The sequence below is a fragment of the Squalius cephalus genome, assembly GCF_949319135.1.
Source record: "Squalius cephalus genome assembly, chromosome: 21".
Taxonomy (NCBI): domain Eukaryota; kingdom Metazoa; phylum Chordata; class Actinopteri; order Cypriniformes; family Leuciscidae; genus Squalius; species Squalius cephalus.
In genome coordinates this window covers 31,563,146-31,583,432 of record NC_137142.1, presented here as the reverse complement: position 1 = coordinate 31,583,432, position 20,287 = coordinate 31,563,146, and the positions used below count along the sequence as shown (strand labels likewise).

Sequence of the window (20,287 nt, the reverse complement as noted above, 5' to 3'; positions counted from 1 at the left end):
GCAAATTCATGCAGATTGACAGCTGTAAAACTCACTTTTATGTTTTCCAGAGGACCAGGACTCTTTCGCCAGACTGGGACTGCGAATGATCGCGCGTCCGGCTGATTTTAGCGCGTCCATGATGATGATGAATACCAGTTTATGTGACAATTAATAATCCTGAGAGCGCGATCCTCCGACTGTCCTCTGCCCGGTCGAGCCCGATCCTCTGCCCGCAGGAAAACTTTTCTGACAGCCTGTGATTTTCTTCCTTTTCCGCGGATGATCCCGGGTGGATGTGCGAACATGCTCGCCACGGTGGGCGGGGTTTAGTATGTAAATTAGGCGGATAATGTTCCGTCATGACGCTGCCGTGAGTAGGCGAAGGCGGGGCTCGAGTATGCAAATTAGGACTTCGCGTGTGTGTGTGTGTGTGTGTGTGTGTGTGTGTGTGTGTGTGTGTGTGTGTGTGTGTGTGTGTGTGAGTGCCGTTTGACGTGCATGATTGAAACGATGGTTACTATTAAAGGGATAATACCACAAATGAACATTCTGTCATCATTTTCTCACCCTCAAGTTGTTTCAAACCTGTAAGAGTTTCTTTCTTCTGCTGAACACTAAATAAGATATTTTGAAGAAAAATGAAAAATTCTATGGAAGTCAATGGGGTCCATCAACTGTTTGGTTATTCACATTCTTCAAAATATCTTTTTTTGTGTTCTTTTGTGTTAAGTTGTTGGGTGAACTATCCCTTTAAATGATAAACTTTTCAGTTACTTCATAGAGGTAAAACAAATTTACAAGGACACACATTGGCCACAAAGTATTTGGCCACTGAATAAAACAATAACACACATTACAATAGTGAAGAATACAAATACTTATGAAGCATATTGCAGTAATAAGGCAGAATGTTTTCACTTAGATTTGTTTTGTATTAGCTATCATTAAAAACTCTATTATTGTGAGCTATTATTTGCATAACAAATAAGTAGAAGAATTTAAGTAAAACATTCTAGTTGCCAATTCTATTAGATTAGCAGTTAAAGTATGTTACACATAATAAAATGTTGTAATTGCATTGTTATTTAAAAAAAGTATTTTAATGTCATTACATTAGTCACTCAATTTCACAGAAATAATTAAATAAATAAAAACATTTCTTTCCATTTTCACCTCCATGACGCATGAGGTTCATTTCATGCAATGTCAAAAAAGTTGCTAAGTTAACATTTTAAGTCATTTAAACTTAAATGAACCTGACTTAAAAATAAGTTGAATCTTGTAGAACTAAAATTGCAATGTTAATTGCAAAGTTAAAGCAATGTAAAAACATGTTGTCATAACTTATTGATCATATAATTTTTACAGTGTAATACTTAGTATGAAGAAAAGAGCAATAATGACACACATTATTTGTGTCGTAGTTGTCTTTCTCTCCACTCAGCCCTATCTAAACTCATCCGCATGAGTGCGTCTACACTGACAGCCCATCACCACATGGGAAAAACAGGCATTCAAGGGGGTTCCTCTGAGAAAGAGGTGATTTTGCTTGATTTTTGTCACTTCAGGGTAGCATCTTGAATGTACTTCTAGCTAACAGAGACCGGGGCATCAGGTTCTTCACCGTGACCCACCAAAACCTGTTCAGTTTCATGTGAAGACACACATTAAATACCATTGACCAGGGTCTCCTAGCAGAACAACAGGTGAGTCACTCCATTCAGGTGATTAACAAGAGAAAGCCAGATCTTCAGCATTCCTCAGCAAGCATGACAGATTCGTTCAGATTATTGCAGAAAAAACATGTGCACCTGTTAAGGCAAGCATACAGACGAGGTTCTTCAGGGAGGCTGAATGTGAAACAGTGCATCCCATGGGAATAATTCACTCTCCCAGTTCATCCAACAATACTGGAACTGGAAGCTTGAGGAACGTGGGTGACATACTAAACGGCTTCTGTACATTATTAATGCCTCCATATGCTGATTACAGCAACAGTCTGCAGCTCATCTCAGAATATAACAGCTTTAATAGGTCAATAGATAGATGTATACATAAAGGTCTGGAACGGCAATCTTTAGAACATCTTTATATAAACTTGCAAAAAAAAAAAAAAAAAAAGTGATGTGAAAAAAGCCCACATGTGAAATTGTGCACATCATGTGACTGATGCACTGAAGAAAGCGTGAGTGTGTGAGAGGAACATAGCAACTGCATGCATGGTTATAAAAAGAGACGTGTTTATTATGAAAGCTCTGGTTATTTATTCATGCACGCAATATCATCTCATGAATGAGAGATGAAGGCTCCACACTCACAGCGATATGTCGGCACGAGATGTTGCAATAGTTCACAAACTAGCAAATGCCAGCTGCAAAAATTTGTGTTTCAAAATGTTTTGAGAGTAAAATTATTCTTAGTGTAATATGTGCTTTATTAATTCCCCCATTATATCTTACATAACCACTTTTAGGGCAAACCTAAAAACCTTTTAAAATATAAACTCTTAAGCTGTAAACATGTTTTGTTTTGACTGAAAGTGATTTGAGAGTAAATGCAAGATGAAATGACCCTTCAGAGTCTAGACCGATTTTTAAATTCGTGTAAACATGGCATTCACAACAATACGATTGTTTCCCATTTTTACTCAGTAATTAACCCTTTCCTCAGTTTCAATTAACCCCAATTGTACGGCTAGTTGAATTTTATCATTTTAATTTGTTTTTCTTTGCTATCTGAACACCATATATGTGGTGATTGGTGACCCACCTATAATTGTGTGCACGCAAGCCTTAACAATCAACAGACAAATCACAAGAAACTCAGATGCCAGAAAACAAAATGTTTTATTACTTGAAACCTCACAGAGACCTCACAACGAGTGCAGCCGAGGTTTGGCTGAACGACAGACAGAAAGCAAGAAGTGACAGCGGGCAAAGAAAACAAAGCAACTGTCTTTTTTTTCCCCCCTCTTTCATTTAAACCACTTGGACATCGCAAACTTTACCATTTCCTCCATCACATCATAACTTAAAAAAAAAAAATCACAACACCTAAAACAACAACCATCTCAGAGCACTACAATACCACATAGGACTGACTCTGGCTAAACCCCCCGCCCCGCCCCCCCTCCCACCTATCATTAACCAAACTAACACAGTAACCATCTCTCCTTCTGAAACGACCCGCACCAGAACTCGCTGGAGACCGTTTGGAGGAACTGGCTTCCTCCAGTTGGCAAAATCTATTCGCATTAACACAAATCCGAGTTTTTTTTTCCAAAAGGTGAGTCGGCTCGGGACATTCTCCCTTTAGCCTGATAATACTTCATGCTTAGCAGACATAGATGACATCTGGATCTGTATCCGTTTACACAGCAAGTGTGATGATGGCCCAATGAAAACCTTTCCACGAGTGTAACAGGTTTAAAGTCGCCAACCTTTCTGAAAGCAACAGCGCCATCAAGTGGCACAACCAAGTATTTCTCTGAAAACAATACACAAACCATTATAATAATAATAATATTATTAATAATAATAATAATAATAATAATAATACACTCCTCTAGCTTCCGATCATTGGACCAGCCAGTAACCTGATGGATCTGAAACACTTTTCGTTTTCAACAAAATTGCAGTCCTACTACTTTAGTTGGCACTGGACTACACTAGCTTCCGTCTGATACTGAAAGATGGTCAATCAATACAATAAAGAAAACCAGGAGGGGAAAGTATCCTGCGTTTCCATACTTGACATATTCCCTTGCGAGCTCGTTGAAGTCAACAGTGCATTAGTGCCACGCTGGATAAATAAATAAATGTAAACAAATGACCGAATTCACAAGCGCGGACCAAAACAGGAGCAGAGTCGTCACGCCAATGGGCTGGTGATCCGTTTGCAAAAGGTTGCCTGTTAACGTGGCGAACAAAAAAAAGATGTGTTTGAGGCATGACGTGGTAGAGGGAGGGAAGAGATCTTTCTGTTCCACCAACGAGGTCCCATACGAAGGCACTGATTATCTGTAATTGGTGAGTTACGCTGCTGGACTGTGTTTGTGGCGCACAGTTCGTCACTTTGTACCATGAGGAAGAACTGAACAGCAATCCACAGATTAAGCTTCGGTTCGTCATACGAGTCCTAAAAGATGTTTTGCATGAGAATTGTCGCATTGTTTCTGGGACGTTCGATGGAGACGTTTTGTTGTTTGAACATTGCGTTACATTCTTGTCATATTAGATGGTGACATTCTTGAGTGAAAATCTTCTTGCCTCTGATATGGGGTAGAGCACCTGGGACAACGGATCTTACACTTGCCCTGCTTTGCACAACCCCCTCCCCCCCCCCGAAAAAAACAACAGTAAAATCAAGGCCGAAATCCAGGAGGCCGGTCTCTGAATGGACTGAGGAAAGATACTCACCAACTTCTGTGAGGTTTCTAGACATTTACAAGAGAAAAGAAACGGCAGTTTCCTGCTCAATGTGTGATGTCCCTTAAAAGTCTTCTTTTTTGTCTTTTGTATTTTTACTACAACAAATACAGTCACACAATACAATATCCTTCTGACCAGGCAAGAAGCTGTAGTATTAGAAGACGAAAAAAAACAAAAACAAAAAAGCATTTTGAGCCACAGACATGCCAAAGATGAATCTGAATCTGGGCTTATGGAGGAAAAAAAACAACCAGAGAAGACCATGTGTGTGTGTGCGTGTGTGTGTGTGTGTGTGTGTGTGTGTGTGATTGCAAGAATGATTGGAGGTCTGTTGAGGTGGGAAACAAGCATTCATTTTTTCAGGGGCTGGTAGACAGATGCGTTGGGGTCCAGTCCTGACGGACTGGTGTCCATGAACTTGGAGGAGTAGTGGGGCGTGACGGGGGTCATGCTGCCCGTATCTGCTGAATACACCACACTGGGCATGACGGCCATCACCTCTGCTATCTTCTGCTTCAGGTCTTTAATCTCCTGGTCTTTCTGCAGAATCTGACCTAAAAGAACACAAATCCAGATGGGAACAACTTTTAGTGGTTTTCAAAGGTCAAGGTCAAAGTTTATTTACATAGCACCTTTTAACAACACGAATGTTGAACAAAGTGCTTCACAAGTAAATCAAAAATACACAGACAGTGAAAAGAACTTGTCAAAAAATTTAAGAAATAAAAACAGGAAGATTTGTAATAAGCAAAAGAAGTTCAACCTGGAACCATTACAAAAACTGCAACCCCATTGCATTTAAAAATGCACACAAAATAAAAACCGAGTTTTTAATAAGCTTGAGAAAAAAGGTAGGTTTTAATTGATGCTTTAAAAGCGTTTAATGTGGGAGAAGCTCTAATCGTTAACGGTAGTGTGTTCCAAAGTGTTGGAGCATAGACTGAAAATCTCATTTTGTTTTCAAACGAGCTTTCGGGGTATTTAATGACTGAGATGCAGATCTAAGTGATCTCTGCGGAGAATAAGAACTTAAAAGTTCTGATATGTTTTCCATGATTGGGAATGATGTATTCTATAAATACATATACCAACATTCAAAACTTTTGATATGGTAAGATTTTTTGTTTTGTTTTTGAAATGTGTCTTATATGCTCACCAAGGCTGCATTTATTTGATCAAAATACAGTACAAACTGTAATATCGTGAAATATTATATATATTTATAATAATAATAATAATAATAATAATAAAAAGAAAAAAAAATTCTGAATGGTACTGTAGTTCTTCTCAAATTAAAATATGTAATTCTTACAAGAAATTCTGGAAAAGAAAAAAGTTTAATGGGTTTTCATGACAAGTGGCTGAGTAAATGATGACAATTTTTCTTTACACCTGTTTTAGCTACAAAATAAAGTGGTGCCCAAATTTAAAAGCTAATCTTTGAGTTCTCTGGACAGGACATGATGCAAACCTTGTGCGATCTCCAGCTGTCTCTTAGCGTCTCCGAGGGCAGAGAAGAGGTCCAGCTTAATTCGGGTCTCAGCACTGAGGCTATTTTCCAGGTGCTGGGTTTTATCCTGCATCGCTGACAGCGCTGACATCAGAACCTCTGTGTCCTTCTCGTTTTCCTTATATTTATGAAGTTCCTAGACAGACATGAAAGAAGGATGAGACATTTAATGTCTATTTTATTAAGTTTTCTGCATTTTTTTAGAGCAGATTTAGAGCAAATATCACATGAAAATCTCCTCACTTGAACTTTGAGCTCCAGCTCTCTGATTTGATCTTCTTTCACCTTGATGTCAAGCGTAAGTTTCTTACACTCCGTCTCCAGCTCAGAAATCCTCCTCCTCAGAGACTCTGTGCACTCACCTCTGACACACACACAAATACAGATGCAAGTTAGTTCACATACAAAAAAAAGAGTGTTAAATATCCTGCAGTTATATGGAAAGGAAATAGAATAAAATAAGACAGAACTGACAAGAGAAAAAGTAAAATCATTTGGGAAACAGACAGAATGGAGTGGAAAATATTATGAAATAGTATGCATGTTATGTACACAACTGTTCAAAAATCAGTACGTTTTTTTTAAAAGAATTTAATACTTTTATATAGCAAAAATGATCAGCAGTTTGACAGCAACATATAAAATAACGTTACAAAAGATTATTATTTCTAATAAAAAAATTTAGCTTTCTATTCTATTAAAACAAATCCTGAAAAAAAAATGCAAAAAGACTGGAGTAATAATGCTGAAAATAAAGCTTTGCCTTCAAAGGAACTACATTCAAACTGTCGTTTTAATTATTATAATATTAATTTATATTACAATATTACTGTTTTTACTCTATTTTCGATCAAATAAATGCAGTCTTGATGATTATAAGAAACTTCTTTCAAAAACAAAATCTTGCCGACCCCAAACCTTTGAACGGTAGTGTATATTATGAATTTCATTCCATTTGATTAGGATTATTTGATTAGTAAGTTCAAAAGAACATTATTTATTTTGAATATGTATTTTTTTGTAAGAAAGAAAGAGTTCACTGTCTCTTTTGATCAATTTAATGCATCCTTGCTGAACAGTAAAAAGTATTAATTTCTTAATTTAAAAAAAAACCTGTTGACTCCAAACCTTTGAACTAGGGGTGGGGGAAAAAATCGATTCTTAGATGCATCGCGATGCGGACGTGGACGATTCTAAATCGATTCACAAATGTCAAAAATCGATTTTCTAAAAAAAAAAATTTTTTTTTTTTTTAATAACGGAATATTGACGGAAAGCAAATGGCGGAACTCTAAGCGGACATGCGACAGTCTGTGGCATGCGCATAACAGAGTCGCGCACATAACAGACGCATGATGGCTGAGCGCCAAATTCGAACGGCACCCTCTTCGTTAAAAGCTAACGTATGGAAAATTGGCAATTTCATTGTTACCCATTTAGTATTTTTTGTATGAGAGCTGCTTTCTGTATCGTTTAGTTTTCACATCAATATGCTGTAAACCGATCTGTTATACGTACGTTATACTGCCCTGCAATGTGCAATGCCAGTCACACAAAGTTACATTTTGACTGTGCTCTCTGCAGATGTTCATTCACTTTTTTTGTATAAGCTGTTTTTGATTGTGGTATACAGCAAACATTTCAAGTCATAACTCTTTATTATTTAGTTGTGAATAAGAGCGGCTTTGTATGTTACTAATTATTCAGAATATGCATAAGTCCACAAGCATTATATGAGAGCTGCTGGTACATAATTCTATATTTTTGAATGAAAACGGTTTGTGAATTTGCTACAGCAAAATGTTTTTTTTTGTCTGAAGGATTATATTGCTCATTGGAAATAACAAGAGGATGTTGGTTAGAAGTCTATTATTAAATGCTAGAGATTCAGAATATGCTGAAGTTTGTATTAATTTACTACAAGTACGCTGCTAGTACAGGCACACATTTATTTTCCTGTTGGTTCTCAGTAATGTTGGGACAAATGCTGGCAAATGTAACCTTACAGTTGACTTGCCAAATCACTTCCATTTGTTTTATTAATACAATTAATATAGGAAGTATTGGAAGTAAGTTCGTTATGGGTCATCATAAATACTTTGCTTTAAAAGTACCAAGTAGTAAAAAAAATATATAATAATCGTTAATAATCGATAATCGTTACCCTCTGAATCGTAATCGAATCGAATCGAATCATGAGGTGCCTAGAGATTCCCACCCCTACTTTGAACAGTAGTGTATAATGAAATGGAAAGGAGAAAGGAATGCATGAGGGTTGCATATATTACAGATTAGATGTTATGAAATGAAATATAATGTAATGATGGGAAGCACCTGGTTGCAGCAGCGAGAGCGACTGCACGGGCCGCCGTGGCCTCCTCCAGCTTCTTGCGTTTCTTTTCCTCTGCTAACAGTTTCTCTGCTGCAGCACGAGCGTCTTGTTCTGCCTTCAGACGCTTCTCCAGCTGTCCCACTGTCTGCTTGTCCTTCTGCTTCGCCTGCACGGCGTTATGAAGTCTGAACATACACACAAGAGTTTGCATTAATACAGATACAGTCCCCTGGCTTCTCTGCACTCTCTTATGGAGCAAACTCAAAGAGGGATGTCTCACTTGTTTTGCAGTAGTTCGTTCTCTTGACGCAGCTGCCCGAGTTCAGAGCGTATGCTGCGTTCAGAGCTGCCCAGAGAGCCCAACTGACTGCGCAGATCCTGTTCGGTCTGTCGGCTTGCCTGCAGATCTGCCTTCAGCTTCTTAACATCCTGCTCCAGCCTAACACACATATACACAGACCATTAAGTCCGGTCAGAGAGGTCATTATAATAAACATGAATCAGAGAAAAGGTCAGCATCTCAAAACTAGAGGTCGACCGATTGATCGGGCCGATTTTTGGTATTATTTAATGAATCGGCATGGGCCGATTGTGCTGCAAATTAGGCAGATTAATAGGCATGCACATCTGCGGGCAGCTAAGCGTTGATGTGGAACACGTGAAACTTGTTTTAGTGCACACAACTTAAACAAATTTCATCTAAAAGTTTATTTGACAGTCTAGATTTTTGATGACCTGTTTTGTGCATTTAATATTTAATGTATACATAATTATTTATTTTTTAATTATACAAGTGCACTGATTGGAGAGGCTTGTGTTATTCAGTAAATGTTTAATTTAAGCAATTTTCTCTATCACTTCTTATTAACGGTTAGATTTTATGAGATAAAAAAATAAAAAAAGGAAAATTGGCATCATATATCGGCCATCGGCTGCCCTGGTTTCGAATTATCGGCATCGACCAGAGAAAAAGCCATATCGGTCGACATCTACACAAAACCTATTAGGCTACCTACATAGACAGCATTTGCGTGCATCCAAACATGCACGAGGCATAATCTGCATACAAATGATGCCCAAAAATGCTGTCTAAGGAGGCAAGTAGATGATATAAAAGTAATTATTTTGAGGTAGTTGGTGGTTTCCCCCAGATTTGGGGTGTTAGGTGGTCTGCAACTTCTGTTAAAGTGGTCTGCAACATAAAAGGTTTGTGATACAACAATATTATAATTATATAATATAGTGTTATTCAAAAATGGACTGACCTCACATCCGAATATGCCAACTTCCCTACGATATAGTATGAAAAAACTACACCAAAGTTTACTTAAGCATGACTGTGACGCTTTTTTCTTCTAGAAACAAACTTCGTTGCATTATTTTCCTGTTATCTCTGTAAAGCTGCTCTGAAACAATCTGTATTGTAAAAAGCGCTATATAAATAAAGGTGACTTGACTTGACCAAAGGAGTAATATGTACGAATACTTGATTTTGAAAGACAGGAGGCGATAAGCACCTAGTAACCTACTATCCACCGATATTTCAAAGCGCACATCTGATCCATGAGGCCACAGGAGAGGAGTAGCGAATGGTGGGAAACTGATGCAATTGATGGTGTAGGTCATGTGACAAAGCAGATGTAGTACATCCATCTGCATTCATACTACGCAAATACATAGGCTACATACTTTTTTAACAGTCACAAGTTACTCTGGCAGTCAATGAGAAAAAAGTTCACACAAAAGTCGCACTTAAACCATGCAGCTGTTCGGCAAATTCATGTGAACTTGAACCTAGGGGTGTGCGATATCACAAATTTTGATCGTGAATGATTAAAATGTCTCCACGATCTGCTTTTAGAGAAATATCGTAGCTATAGAGCATTCTATCAGTTGCAGTTCTGACACCTCTGTCCCTACATACTGTACAACGCAAGGGTTACGCTCACGTGACATTGCAGGTTTTCACAATCATGCAAGTGTATTATTTGCATGCGTTATAAAGCCTTGCCGCGTAAACATTTTATTCACACACTGTTCTCAAATGTAATTTATACAGTGCAGTCTTTGTGATGTTTTACTTTTACATTTGTTTACTCATTTTCTTGCTTGAATACTACTGTTAAATACACCTACTGTGAAAAACTAAAGAACTGTTTATTTCATTTGTATATTCGACTGTATTTGTAAAGTGCATATTTGTTCTAATTTTTAATAACAAAGATAAAATAATGAAATAAATTTTTTCATCTTTGCCCACCCCTACTTTGGCCTAAATGGTCTGTCATTCTTTTTTCTTTTATATTTTGTAACCTTGTAGAGCTACATTTTTAAAATAGGGAAATTAGCTTGGCTGTGCTGCTCTGTCACTTGCAAAACAGTAAAACCAACATGAAAAAAATTGTGAATCGTCATGTGGTATTTTTGCCATATCGCCCTCCCCTACTTGAACCCCATGCAAAACTTGCATTGGGAAGTCTTTCACCCTGGAGTGAAATTCAAGATTGTGTAGATTCCTATTGAAATGACTCTTGACCCCTAAAATGGTAATGCCAAAACAAAAGTGGACAAAGTTCCAGATCAACGTGAACACAACAGATTTCTTTCTCACTGAAAGCACTTGATTTTTTTGGCTTAGTGAGAAAGCTTAAAGCTTTATATTGACAGCAGAGTGTAGGGAAAAATATTACAAAACATGCTTGCTAGTATGTAGTGTTTTTTTTCACACAACCCTTTTGAACATGAGAGCTGCTGTTTTAACACAAAGTCACAATTTTGAGACAGATGATGTGTGCGAGTCTAACCTGACGAGCGCCTCGGGTTTGCTCAGCTGATTGTTGGGAATGCAGTTTTCCACAGGGTCTCTGTGCGATGTTGCGTTCTTCCCTCCTCCACACTTCTGTTTTCTGTCCCCCTTATTCGAGGAAGAGGTGGATGATGAAGGCCCGGAGGAAGACGGCACGCTGCCGTTGGCTGTTCCGTGTCCCCGGGGCGAGGAGCTCCCTCCCCCTCCTCCTCCGCTGGCATTTTTGTAATTTTTGTTGGAGTTGGAGGAGGAAGAAGAGGAGGAGGATGAAGAGTGTTCATCTTTCAACAGGTTCTCAGTGCTGCCCAGCAGATCTGAGCTGCTCAGTCTCTTACTGTTCACGTGGTTCTCCATGTACTCCATCTCCTGAGCTTTACTGTCCACTGACGGCAAGATGCTGCTGGTGCTGCTGTGATGGTTCTGGTTGTGGTTGTGTTGCTTTTTGGACTCGTTTTTGCCCCGTTCTTTCTCTCTGTATTCCAGCTCTGGTAACGTGTTGGATGAGGGCTTTTTACCACCCGCTGAGCCGTTCTGTGCCACAGCTGGAGAGTCTACATCTTGAATGCCTTTAGATGCTGCTGCTTTTGAAAGTGAAAGAGCAAAAAAGACTTCAAATGAATAGTTTATCCAAAACAGAAAAATCTGTCAATAAATACACTCAGCCTCATGTCACTGCAACAATGAACAATTTCATAATTTTCTCACGGCTGTTTATTTTATGGTATATAATGGTATTAATAATATATTTTCATGACTGGTACTTTAAATACATTTATTTATAGTGGCTTATTTTTACTGTCAGGGGTAGAAAGAATATAAAAACACTGTAATGTCATATACAAATTTAGGTCACCCTTTAGTTTAGGGTCCAGTTCTCACTACTAACTATTAACTACGACTTTTGCCTCAGTAAACTCTTAATTACTGCTTATTAATAGTTAGTAATGTAGTTGTTAAGTTTAGGTATTGGGTGGATTAAGGTCATGCAGAAAAAGGCATTAATATGTGCTTTATAATAAACAGCCAATATCTTAGTAATATGCATGCTAATACAGAACTAGTTAATAGTGAGAATTGGACCCTAAACTAAAGTGTTAGCCAAATTTACTATCAAAAACGGTGGTAAACAAATATTTTATGAAACTTTAATTTAATTTACCTTTTAAAATGTACTCAAATAAAAAAAATATAACAATTCCTTTAAATTTTCTGGCAAAGTGCTGCACAACAGGTGTACTGTTTAAATTAAAACATGGATGGAAAATGTGTAATATTCCATAAAAATAGTGTACCAAAATGATCTATTATTTATACAAAATTTGCCAAATTCCATGACATTTCACATTATTATTATTAAATATATTTTTGTTTACTGGATTCCAAGATTCCATCCACCTTTTCCATTATAGGGCTCTGTATTACATATTTACCCTGTTGAAGAGAGTTAGAGTGGGCTATAAATAGTGTTATAATGCAAGAACCATTAGTAAGAAGGGTATGCAGTTAATAGGGGTCCTTCCATTAATGCATCTCAATCCATGCCCTCTCTGTGGCCACTGAATAGATACAGCAATTATTTCAGCCATGCACCAGTATTGGAAAAATACATTTCCAATACAAAATAAAAACGGTATATCGCCCAGCACTGGTTTGGGTGAACTATTCCGTCAAGACACAAGATACAAAGCTGCATAAGATCATCCCTCAGTCCTTACCTTCCTCTGCTTCTCTCTCTTGTCTCTGTATGAGTTGTTGTTCTGGAGGTAGTGCCTGCTGCAGCAGCTGCATGTAAAATTCGTTCTCTTTCTGCACTTCCTTCTGTTTTCGTAGACGCATCTTATAACTTACATAACTCTTAAAACCAAAGCCCAGCGTAACCACCGGGTACCCAATACTGTGAACATACAAATAAATAGTACATCAAATGATTAGCATTGTTGTGGTAAAAAGCAATTCCGTATGCTGTTGTTTATGGTGTTGAGTTCAAAGGTAATAAATCAGTCATAGGAAAGTGATATTTCAGCTGAATACATTTTATATATTGGTAGTGGTGCAACGGATCATCATTGGTTCGGCACACACGTGATCCGTGGATTGATTTATGAAAAAAAAGTTGTGCGCATATTCAGTCCACACACAGCGTGGTCATGGCGAGCGTTATGAACCGCAGAGAGCGTGACGCCTCATTCGCACCGCAAAACCTCCAGACGTGCGTAAACGCGTCTTTACATTGACTTAACATTGAAATCACTCGCGCCAGACGCTCTATTCGCATTTGGTGTGAACGCAGCATGGGTGACGGCGAGAGAGAGAGAAAGAGTGCCTGCGAGTGCGAGCGAGCGAGAGTGAGGTCTGCGGTCTTGGCCATTAGTTGATTTACTTGTTTTTGTGTAGGTAATACGTTGTCAAATATGTTTAAACTTAAATGAACTACCTATACAAGTAGTTATGTCTCTTTGTATTAATTTGTCCTGTTATTGACATAATGACATTGACAAAATGCAAACCAGATGTTCGAATAATAAGAATATGTGTTTTTTAGAGGGAATATTCGAACGTCATTTTTGAGCAATTTTGACAGCCCTATATGACAGTGGAAACACATAAAGCATTGGTCCATGTTTAAAGGAAGGAGATGCCTTTTTATGTTGCACTTTAAGTTGTTTTTCATTAATTATGTTAAAAAGAAGATATTATGCCTTGTGCACTTTAAGCTGATTTTATATATTTTAATTTAATAATTTAAAAGTGTTAATAAATTATTATTTTTTTTGCTGATCCGAAAAATGATCCGATCCGTGACTCTGATCCGAGAAACGATCCGAACCGTGAGTTTTTTGATCCGTTGCACCCCTATATATTGGTGTTCTAGCATCATTTTGGTTACTGCTGACATCTTTACCTATTGTAGCTTATCCACACTGTTTGCACAAAATAGACACTGACACAGTAAATATGCACAATCAGAGCTCTAAATGTTTTGTCAATGATTTCAGCCCTCCAAAACTATTTTGGGCTATTATTTTCAGTTGCTGGAATTTCAGTGCATCACTACTTCATATCACATATGATCACTATAGTAATAAAAAACATGACCAACACGTTCTGAAATGGTTGAAGACACTGGACATATAAAGCAGAAACTTGCTCACAATCAATGGAAGCGTTAGATTTGTCAGAGTAAGTGTGGATTTGGGAAAATGACGTACCAGTGCGCTGCAAATGGACGACACAAGTCCACGTGGAAGTGCTTCAAATCTTTAAATCTGATAGCTGCCTCAATATAAACAAAAAGTATCCATAGCGACACAGTGGGGAGGCAGACCCCTCGTTCTGTTGAGAGACAAGAGATTAACAGCACAAATTAATCTAAACAAACCCACAAGGATTCAAGCACACACTCGGTGGGTCAATCTGAGCGAGTCATTTGAAGCAAATGCTTTGTTGACACCAAGATCCAGAGCTGCTCAGTCACACCGGCAGAAATAACCAAGCTTACAGCTGCAAGGTCACAGTGAGTGTGCATGTTATAAAGAGAGAATAAACTATGCGATGACAACAAATGCTCACAACAGAATGGGAATGACCCTGTCATGGGGTGCGCCAATGGATGTGTGCGTAAGAATTTGTGTGTCCAAACTGAGGTAGCAGCTCCCAAAACAGATGTAAAATATTTTTTAGTCCATCTTTACAAAGAGGATTAGAAAAACCAGAGACGGGTGTGTCTACAACAAACCAAACTGACATTGTGGACACGTTGGCTTGAGGTTGTCTACAACGGAAATGTCAACTGTCAAGTCATGAATGTTCACTAACCACAGACCAATCAACTGTAAGCTTGATGTTAGACTTCAGAAACATTCAAACGAAAATACCAGAACATTGATGGCAGGGTGAACATGTGATATGAACAGGTGTGTGGCTCTTACCTGTGTGCCAGACGTACTGTACCCACACATATGTGCTGGCTGCAAAGAACAGCCACTGCACTGGGATGAACAGCAGACATATAATGTCTGATGTGAATGCCACACACACAAAAAACACTGAGAAAGCCTGAAACACACAAAGAGATGCATCAGATCATCACATGTGCAACTGGCATGACATGTCAATTAACAGTCCTCTTTCAGCATTTGGGTAGCCATTAGGGCAGCCACCTAATAGTTGACTAGGAGAGGCTTAGTCACCAATAATTTTTCCATCTTTGCAGCCGACACAGACTCAGAAAACACTAGTTTATTAAAAAATGTAAATGTCTCCTTGCTATTTTTTGCCGACATTCATATTTTTGGCCGTGTTTTGCAGCAAGCTTTATGCGTGTGTTTCAGCACAGAATAGGCTATATTTTGGCATTATATTTTGCATGCAAAACATCATATAAACAGCCCTAAACCCTATTCTGACAGGACTAGAATGTCTCTCAGACATTGCGATTTTAATCCCATCCGAATCTGCCAAGTCTGTGTTTTTCTCACACAACCTCTGTAAAAATTCTGGGGTAAATTACCAACTGTTTTTCGACAAACTCAACGGTCCTCTGAGAAATCTAATGTCCGAATGCAAATGTCTGTGATTGCTGATGTTGTATTATTCTAACGCTTCTCCTCATTTGTTTTTGACCTACCTGAGCTAGCATTTGCGCACCAATCTTCAGCATACTTTCATTTAGTTTCAATATGGATGGTATCCGACACAAAAAAAATAACATAGAATTAATAAACTGAACCAAATCACGGAAACTGTGAAGACTGCCCATTATAATATCAGTGTCATGTAAGTGTAAGATACTTGTCTAGAGTTCTCTGCTCACTTATTTATTATAAACAGCCACTGCACATAAATTAGTCCCGTCCGAATAGGGCTCTAAACAGCATTTTATAAATAATATGCAGTTGTCATGATTTAAGATACATAATACAAACAAGTTTTAAAGTGATGGATTGACAAATAAGATATGCATTAATTCTTTATTTTTGTATTATTATTATTATTATTTATTTTTACAATATATAATATGTAGCAGTTGATTTTAAAAAACAGTTCACCTGAAAATTATTCAGAATTGTTTTGGTCTGTTTTGGAGCTTATAAGCAGAATGAAATCACCATGCACTTTCTTTGTACAGAAAACAGAAGCTCAGACAATTTGCTAAACAAACATCAGATTTTTGGTTGGGACAACATGAGGGCGAGGCGGCGAGCAATTGATTCCTTTGTTTATTAAGTCCCATCATCTGGATGAAAAGCTCATCTCACACACACACACACACACACACACACACACACACACACACACACACACACACACACACACACACACACACACACACACACACTCACCAGGCCCTGGTATCTGAAGGAGTCGTAAACACTGCGAATGAAAAGCCAGAAAGGCCAGAGGTACTCGAAGCGAAACTCCAGCACAAAGTCTGCCAGTAGCACCAGCGCCCAGACCACCAGAAACTTCAGGTACAGGAATGTACTGAGACAGAGAGAAAGAGATATTATTAAACAAACATTCAATAATCCATCCATTTCAAGATTTCAACCCTAGATCTCTTTGAATAAGACCCCACATGTGGCCTTGAGCCAGTGAACATCTAGAGGCACGTAAAGCAACTCCATCATGAGCTCCAGCAGTAAATCCAAACCAATGAACCATGGGTGCGTGGGGGAGGACGTGAATCACTGTTTGGCTTTCTCCAATGCAGCATGTAGTAAATGAAGTGGATTAGGCCTATGTTTTATGTAAGGACGAGAAGCCCAAAACCATCTCCAGATGTAGAAATGCAGATAAGGTGTAATTAAGCAACACTGTGAATATCATGATTTTAATGTGCTTTTAATACTGTGTCTTTAGAGCAATTTTATGATAATTATTTGTCTCTAAAACAACAGAGCTTTAAGACTGGTAATAATAATAATAATAATTAATAATTTTTATTTGAATTGCATTTTTTTCGTACATAAAATACAGTTTAAAGTGCTCCAAGGTATATAAAAAGAAAACATTTAAAAATATAAAGCATAAAAACTAAGATAAAACCTAAAAACAACAATAATAGCAATAAGAAATCATCTAGATACTTTAATAGAGCCTTCAGAACTGTTAGTGTTAGTAAGTTTAATTAATTTTAATGAATTTCTTCGTCATAGAAATTTGTAGAATCATACACCTCCAAACAAATGACTTCCCTTTTTACAGGTGATGAATGCGCTATTAATAGTGTTCTGATGACAGAGATAATTGTGTTAATGCAAGGTAAAAAATAAGCAGTCACTGGACCGGTAGATCTGGGCTGATGACATACTTGTTAATTTCCACCTCACTGAGGAAAGTGACTAAACGAATCAAATAACAAACAAAAGATAACAGGTGTTATAGATGCATCTTCACAGATTATGTCATCAAAGTGTACAGTCACTGGATGGACGGATCCAAAACAAAGACTTCATATGCAACACATATTACACATGTTAACAGGACAAGAAAAATAAAAATAAACCCTAACTTGTATGATCTTTCACATAAACATTATTTGGTTCATATTCTAGTATCACAAAGTACTTATATACACAGTTAGGACCAAATCTATTACTTAAAGGGTTAGTTCACACAAAAAAAAAAATTCTGTCATTAATTACTTACCCTCATGTCGTTCCAAACCCGTAACACTTTCTAACTTCTGTTTATGTTCACTGATCAATGTTTATATGTGAATAAAAGCCTAAATTCAGTCAGTTCGTCATATAAAGTGATCAAGACTCTTAAGAAATATTTGGACTAAACCGCTCAATTCATTTGGATTAGTTTTACGATCTCTTTATAAACATTTTTAAGTGTCACAGTGGTAGTTGTGTAGCTGTCAATGGAGGGACGGAAAGCTCTTTGATTTCATCAAAAAGATCTTCATTTTTGTTCCAAGATGAATTAAAGTTTTACGGTTTTGGAACGACATGAGGGGAATTAATGACAGAATTTTCATTTTTGGGGTAAAAATTATTTCCATATGAACCCAAACCGACATATTTCCCAGATGCAACATTATATCAGCATTTGAAATATTGGCATTATGACTGAATTTAAGCTCTAGACCCACTAAATTAGAGAGTCAAACATGCCGAACATCCAGCAGAATAACAGATGACTGATAATGGGAGAAGTCTGGCAACTTTCTTTAATGGCAGGGATAGGGCCAGATATTTAACCACTGTGAGCAAATCATAGGGTTTAACTGCGTCATCTACGGCACAAACTATTCATGATACATCTGCAATTATTTTGCTGGCAAGGACTGTGCATTAAGACAAGGATATAGTTTGTAAATTCAATTCATTTTGTGAATCAGTTCAAGCTATAAATGAATCAACTAAAAACTTGATTCAACAATTTAATGCAAGTATGTGTATATATGGTATTTGTGTTATTCCTTGTGTTATTTTCTTGAAAATTGTGTGGGAAAACATGCCTTGAACTATCTTGTTACTGTATTTTTCACTTTTGGCATTATGAATCTACTTGGCTTTAATGAGTGTTTGGTTGAAACTGTGGTTTCTCTGTTTGAAGAAAACCACCACTTTAAACAGTTTCAAAGCAAATTCATATCCGCAACGTAATTATCTGTAAATTGCTGCCATCTAATACACTTTACTGACATCTTGCTTTCCACATTTGACAATGAGTCAAATGACATGTCCCACACTGATGTCTCCTGTAAACAACATGACTCCCACTTCATGCATAGAGATTGAAACTATTATTATGAGAGAATATGGCTACTGATAAAATATGAAACATGCAGTACTGTTGGGCAAACACTCTTACAACATCACTTTTGACTGATAGGTCAGATGCTCCATCATGACAAACCTTAAGTTACACAACCACTAAGACCAACAAACAACGGCTTTCAAGAATTAGTTCATTAATTGTGCAAATAAAATTTATAAAGAATATTATACAATACAAAAAAAGAAATAATAAATAAATTCCTAACATTTTCTGGAAGAACGTACGTAAAAAATAATAATTAAAAAAGCAATGAAAGTGAACGGTGACTGATGGTATCAGTCCCTAACATCTCCTTTTGTGTTTCACGGATTTAAACATATAATTCCTAACAGGAAAACAAATTACTACCATAAATATACTGTGATTTCTGGCACATATGCTAAAGGTTTCTTACACCAAATGACGGAAGGCAAATTTGTAGTAACTTAGTCAAAAGATGTGATCAATGAAATCATAAAAACTGTCCCGGTCTTCCCAACTTCTGTGGAAAAATAGTGCTAACTTGCTTTATTGAGTTATTTGGAGTCTCAGGCATTTATTAAACAAAACAAAACTGCAGCTGTCTCTTAGAAACCATTATTTGAATAAACTTCAGGCTTTCTGTGCCACTTTACATTTGAAATTTGCAAATTAAATGACGGTTATTCTTCTTACGGTCTTGCCAGATCAAATCAAAACATTGCCTTCGTTGCGGATACCGACAGACTGAAGGTGCTGCTGTCACGTCAATCATTCTGATGATTGACACTTACTGACTCTAACGATCGAGTCTCGAGCCTTCACTAGTGGGTTTCGCGGGTTTCTTTCTTTTAAAGCACATCGCTGTGATGATGAGGCCTACGGCAGCTTATTCATTTCTGCGGAAACGACTGTCTACCTTCGGCCAGCTTTGTTGACTGAAGCTAAACGATTTACTGTCTCTCAATGGGGTCTAAGACCATAATAAAAGGCAAAATCGGGGTCTTTCCTACAGCTCGGGAAAGATAACGGTTCCGTCCTAAGGTCTGAATCGTACCTGCCGTAGATCCCCTCGGTGATTCGGTTCCGTTTTAAGGGCCGTCGGAGCTTGCTGCAGTCCGCATTGCGCCGCTTCATCCTCGCCCCCTTAAATCGGGCTTTTTAATACGTACAGCAGTATGGTCCAGGGTTCAGTCTTATTCGGATGGGAAACATTGGCGGTCCCGCAAAGGAATATACCGCGGTGGTTGTTTTTTTTCCAGCTGGAAACAAAGAAATAAATAAAAAGACTGAGTAGAAGACCCTCCTCCTTCTCTCGCGCAGACGCACACACACGGGCCTAGACAGATGTGACTGACAGACTGCCGAGCCAATAAGAATCGCGCCTGTCGGCTGTCATTTTGAATGACAAGACAAATAGCCAATAGGCAGCGGTCTGATTTGTGGCGGTACCAAAGAAAGGGAAAAGGGCGGCT

The 20,287-nt window shown here is 37.8% G+C and overlaps 2 protein-coding genes across 3 annotated transcripts in view; both read right to left on the bottom strand.

Moving 5' to 3' along the window:
* Nucleotides 1-306, bottom strand: part of ldlrap1b (low density lipoprotein receptor adaptor protein 1b) — a 41,537-nt gene extending 41,231 nt beyond the window's left edge. Inside the window, exon 1 of one of the 2 annotated variants that reach the window (XM_079855448.1) lies at nucleotides 36-306. In XM_079855448.1, the coding sequence (XP_079711574.1) occupies nucleotides 36-120 (85 nt within the window). In that variant the 5' untranslated portion in view covers nucleotides 121-306. The remainder of the gene's footprint in view (nucleotides 1-35) is intronic. The other variant, XM_079855447.1, reaches the window with a different exon arrangement.
* Nucleotides 307-4,506: 4,200 nt separating this feature from the next.
* maco1b (macoilin 1b) lies at nucleotides 4,507-20,153 on the bottom strand. The gene is made up of 11 exons (XM_079854604.1): nucleotides 19,870-20,153; nucleotides 16,403-16,544; nucleotides 14,990-15,116; nucleotides 14,270-14,393; nucleotides 12,776-12,954; nucleotides 11,059-11,641; nucleotides 8,535-8,693; nucleotides 8,257-8,439; nucleotides 6,166-6,286; nucleotides 5,884-6,058; nucleotides 4,507-4,966 (listed from the first exon to the last, which is right to left on the bottom strand). Exons 1-11 carry the CDS (start codon nucleotides 19,947-19,949, stop codon nucleotides 4,764-4,766), a joined length of 2,076 nt encoding a protein of 691 aa, XP_079710730.1. The 5' UTR covers nucleotides 19,950-20,153; the 3' UTR covers nucleotides 4,507-4,763.
* Between the last annotated feature and the right edge of the window lie 134 nt (nucleotides 20,154-20,287).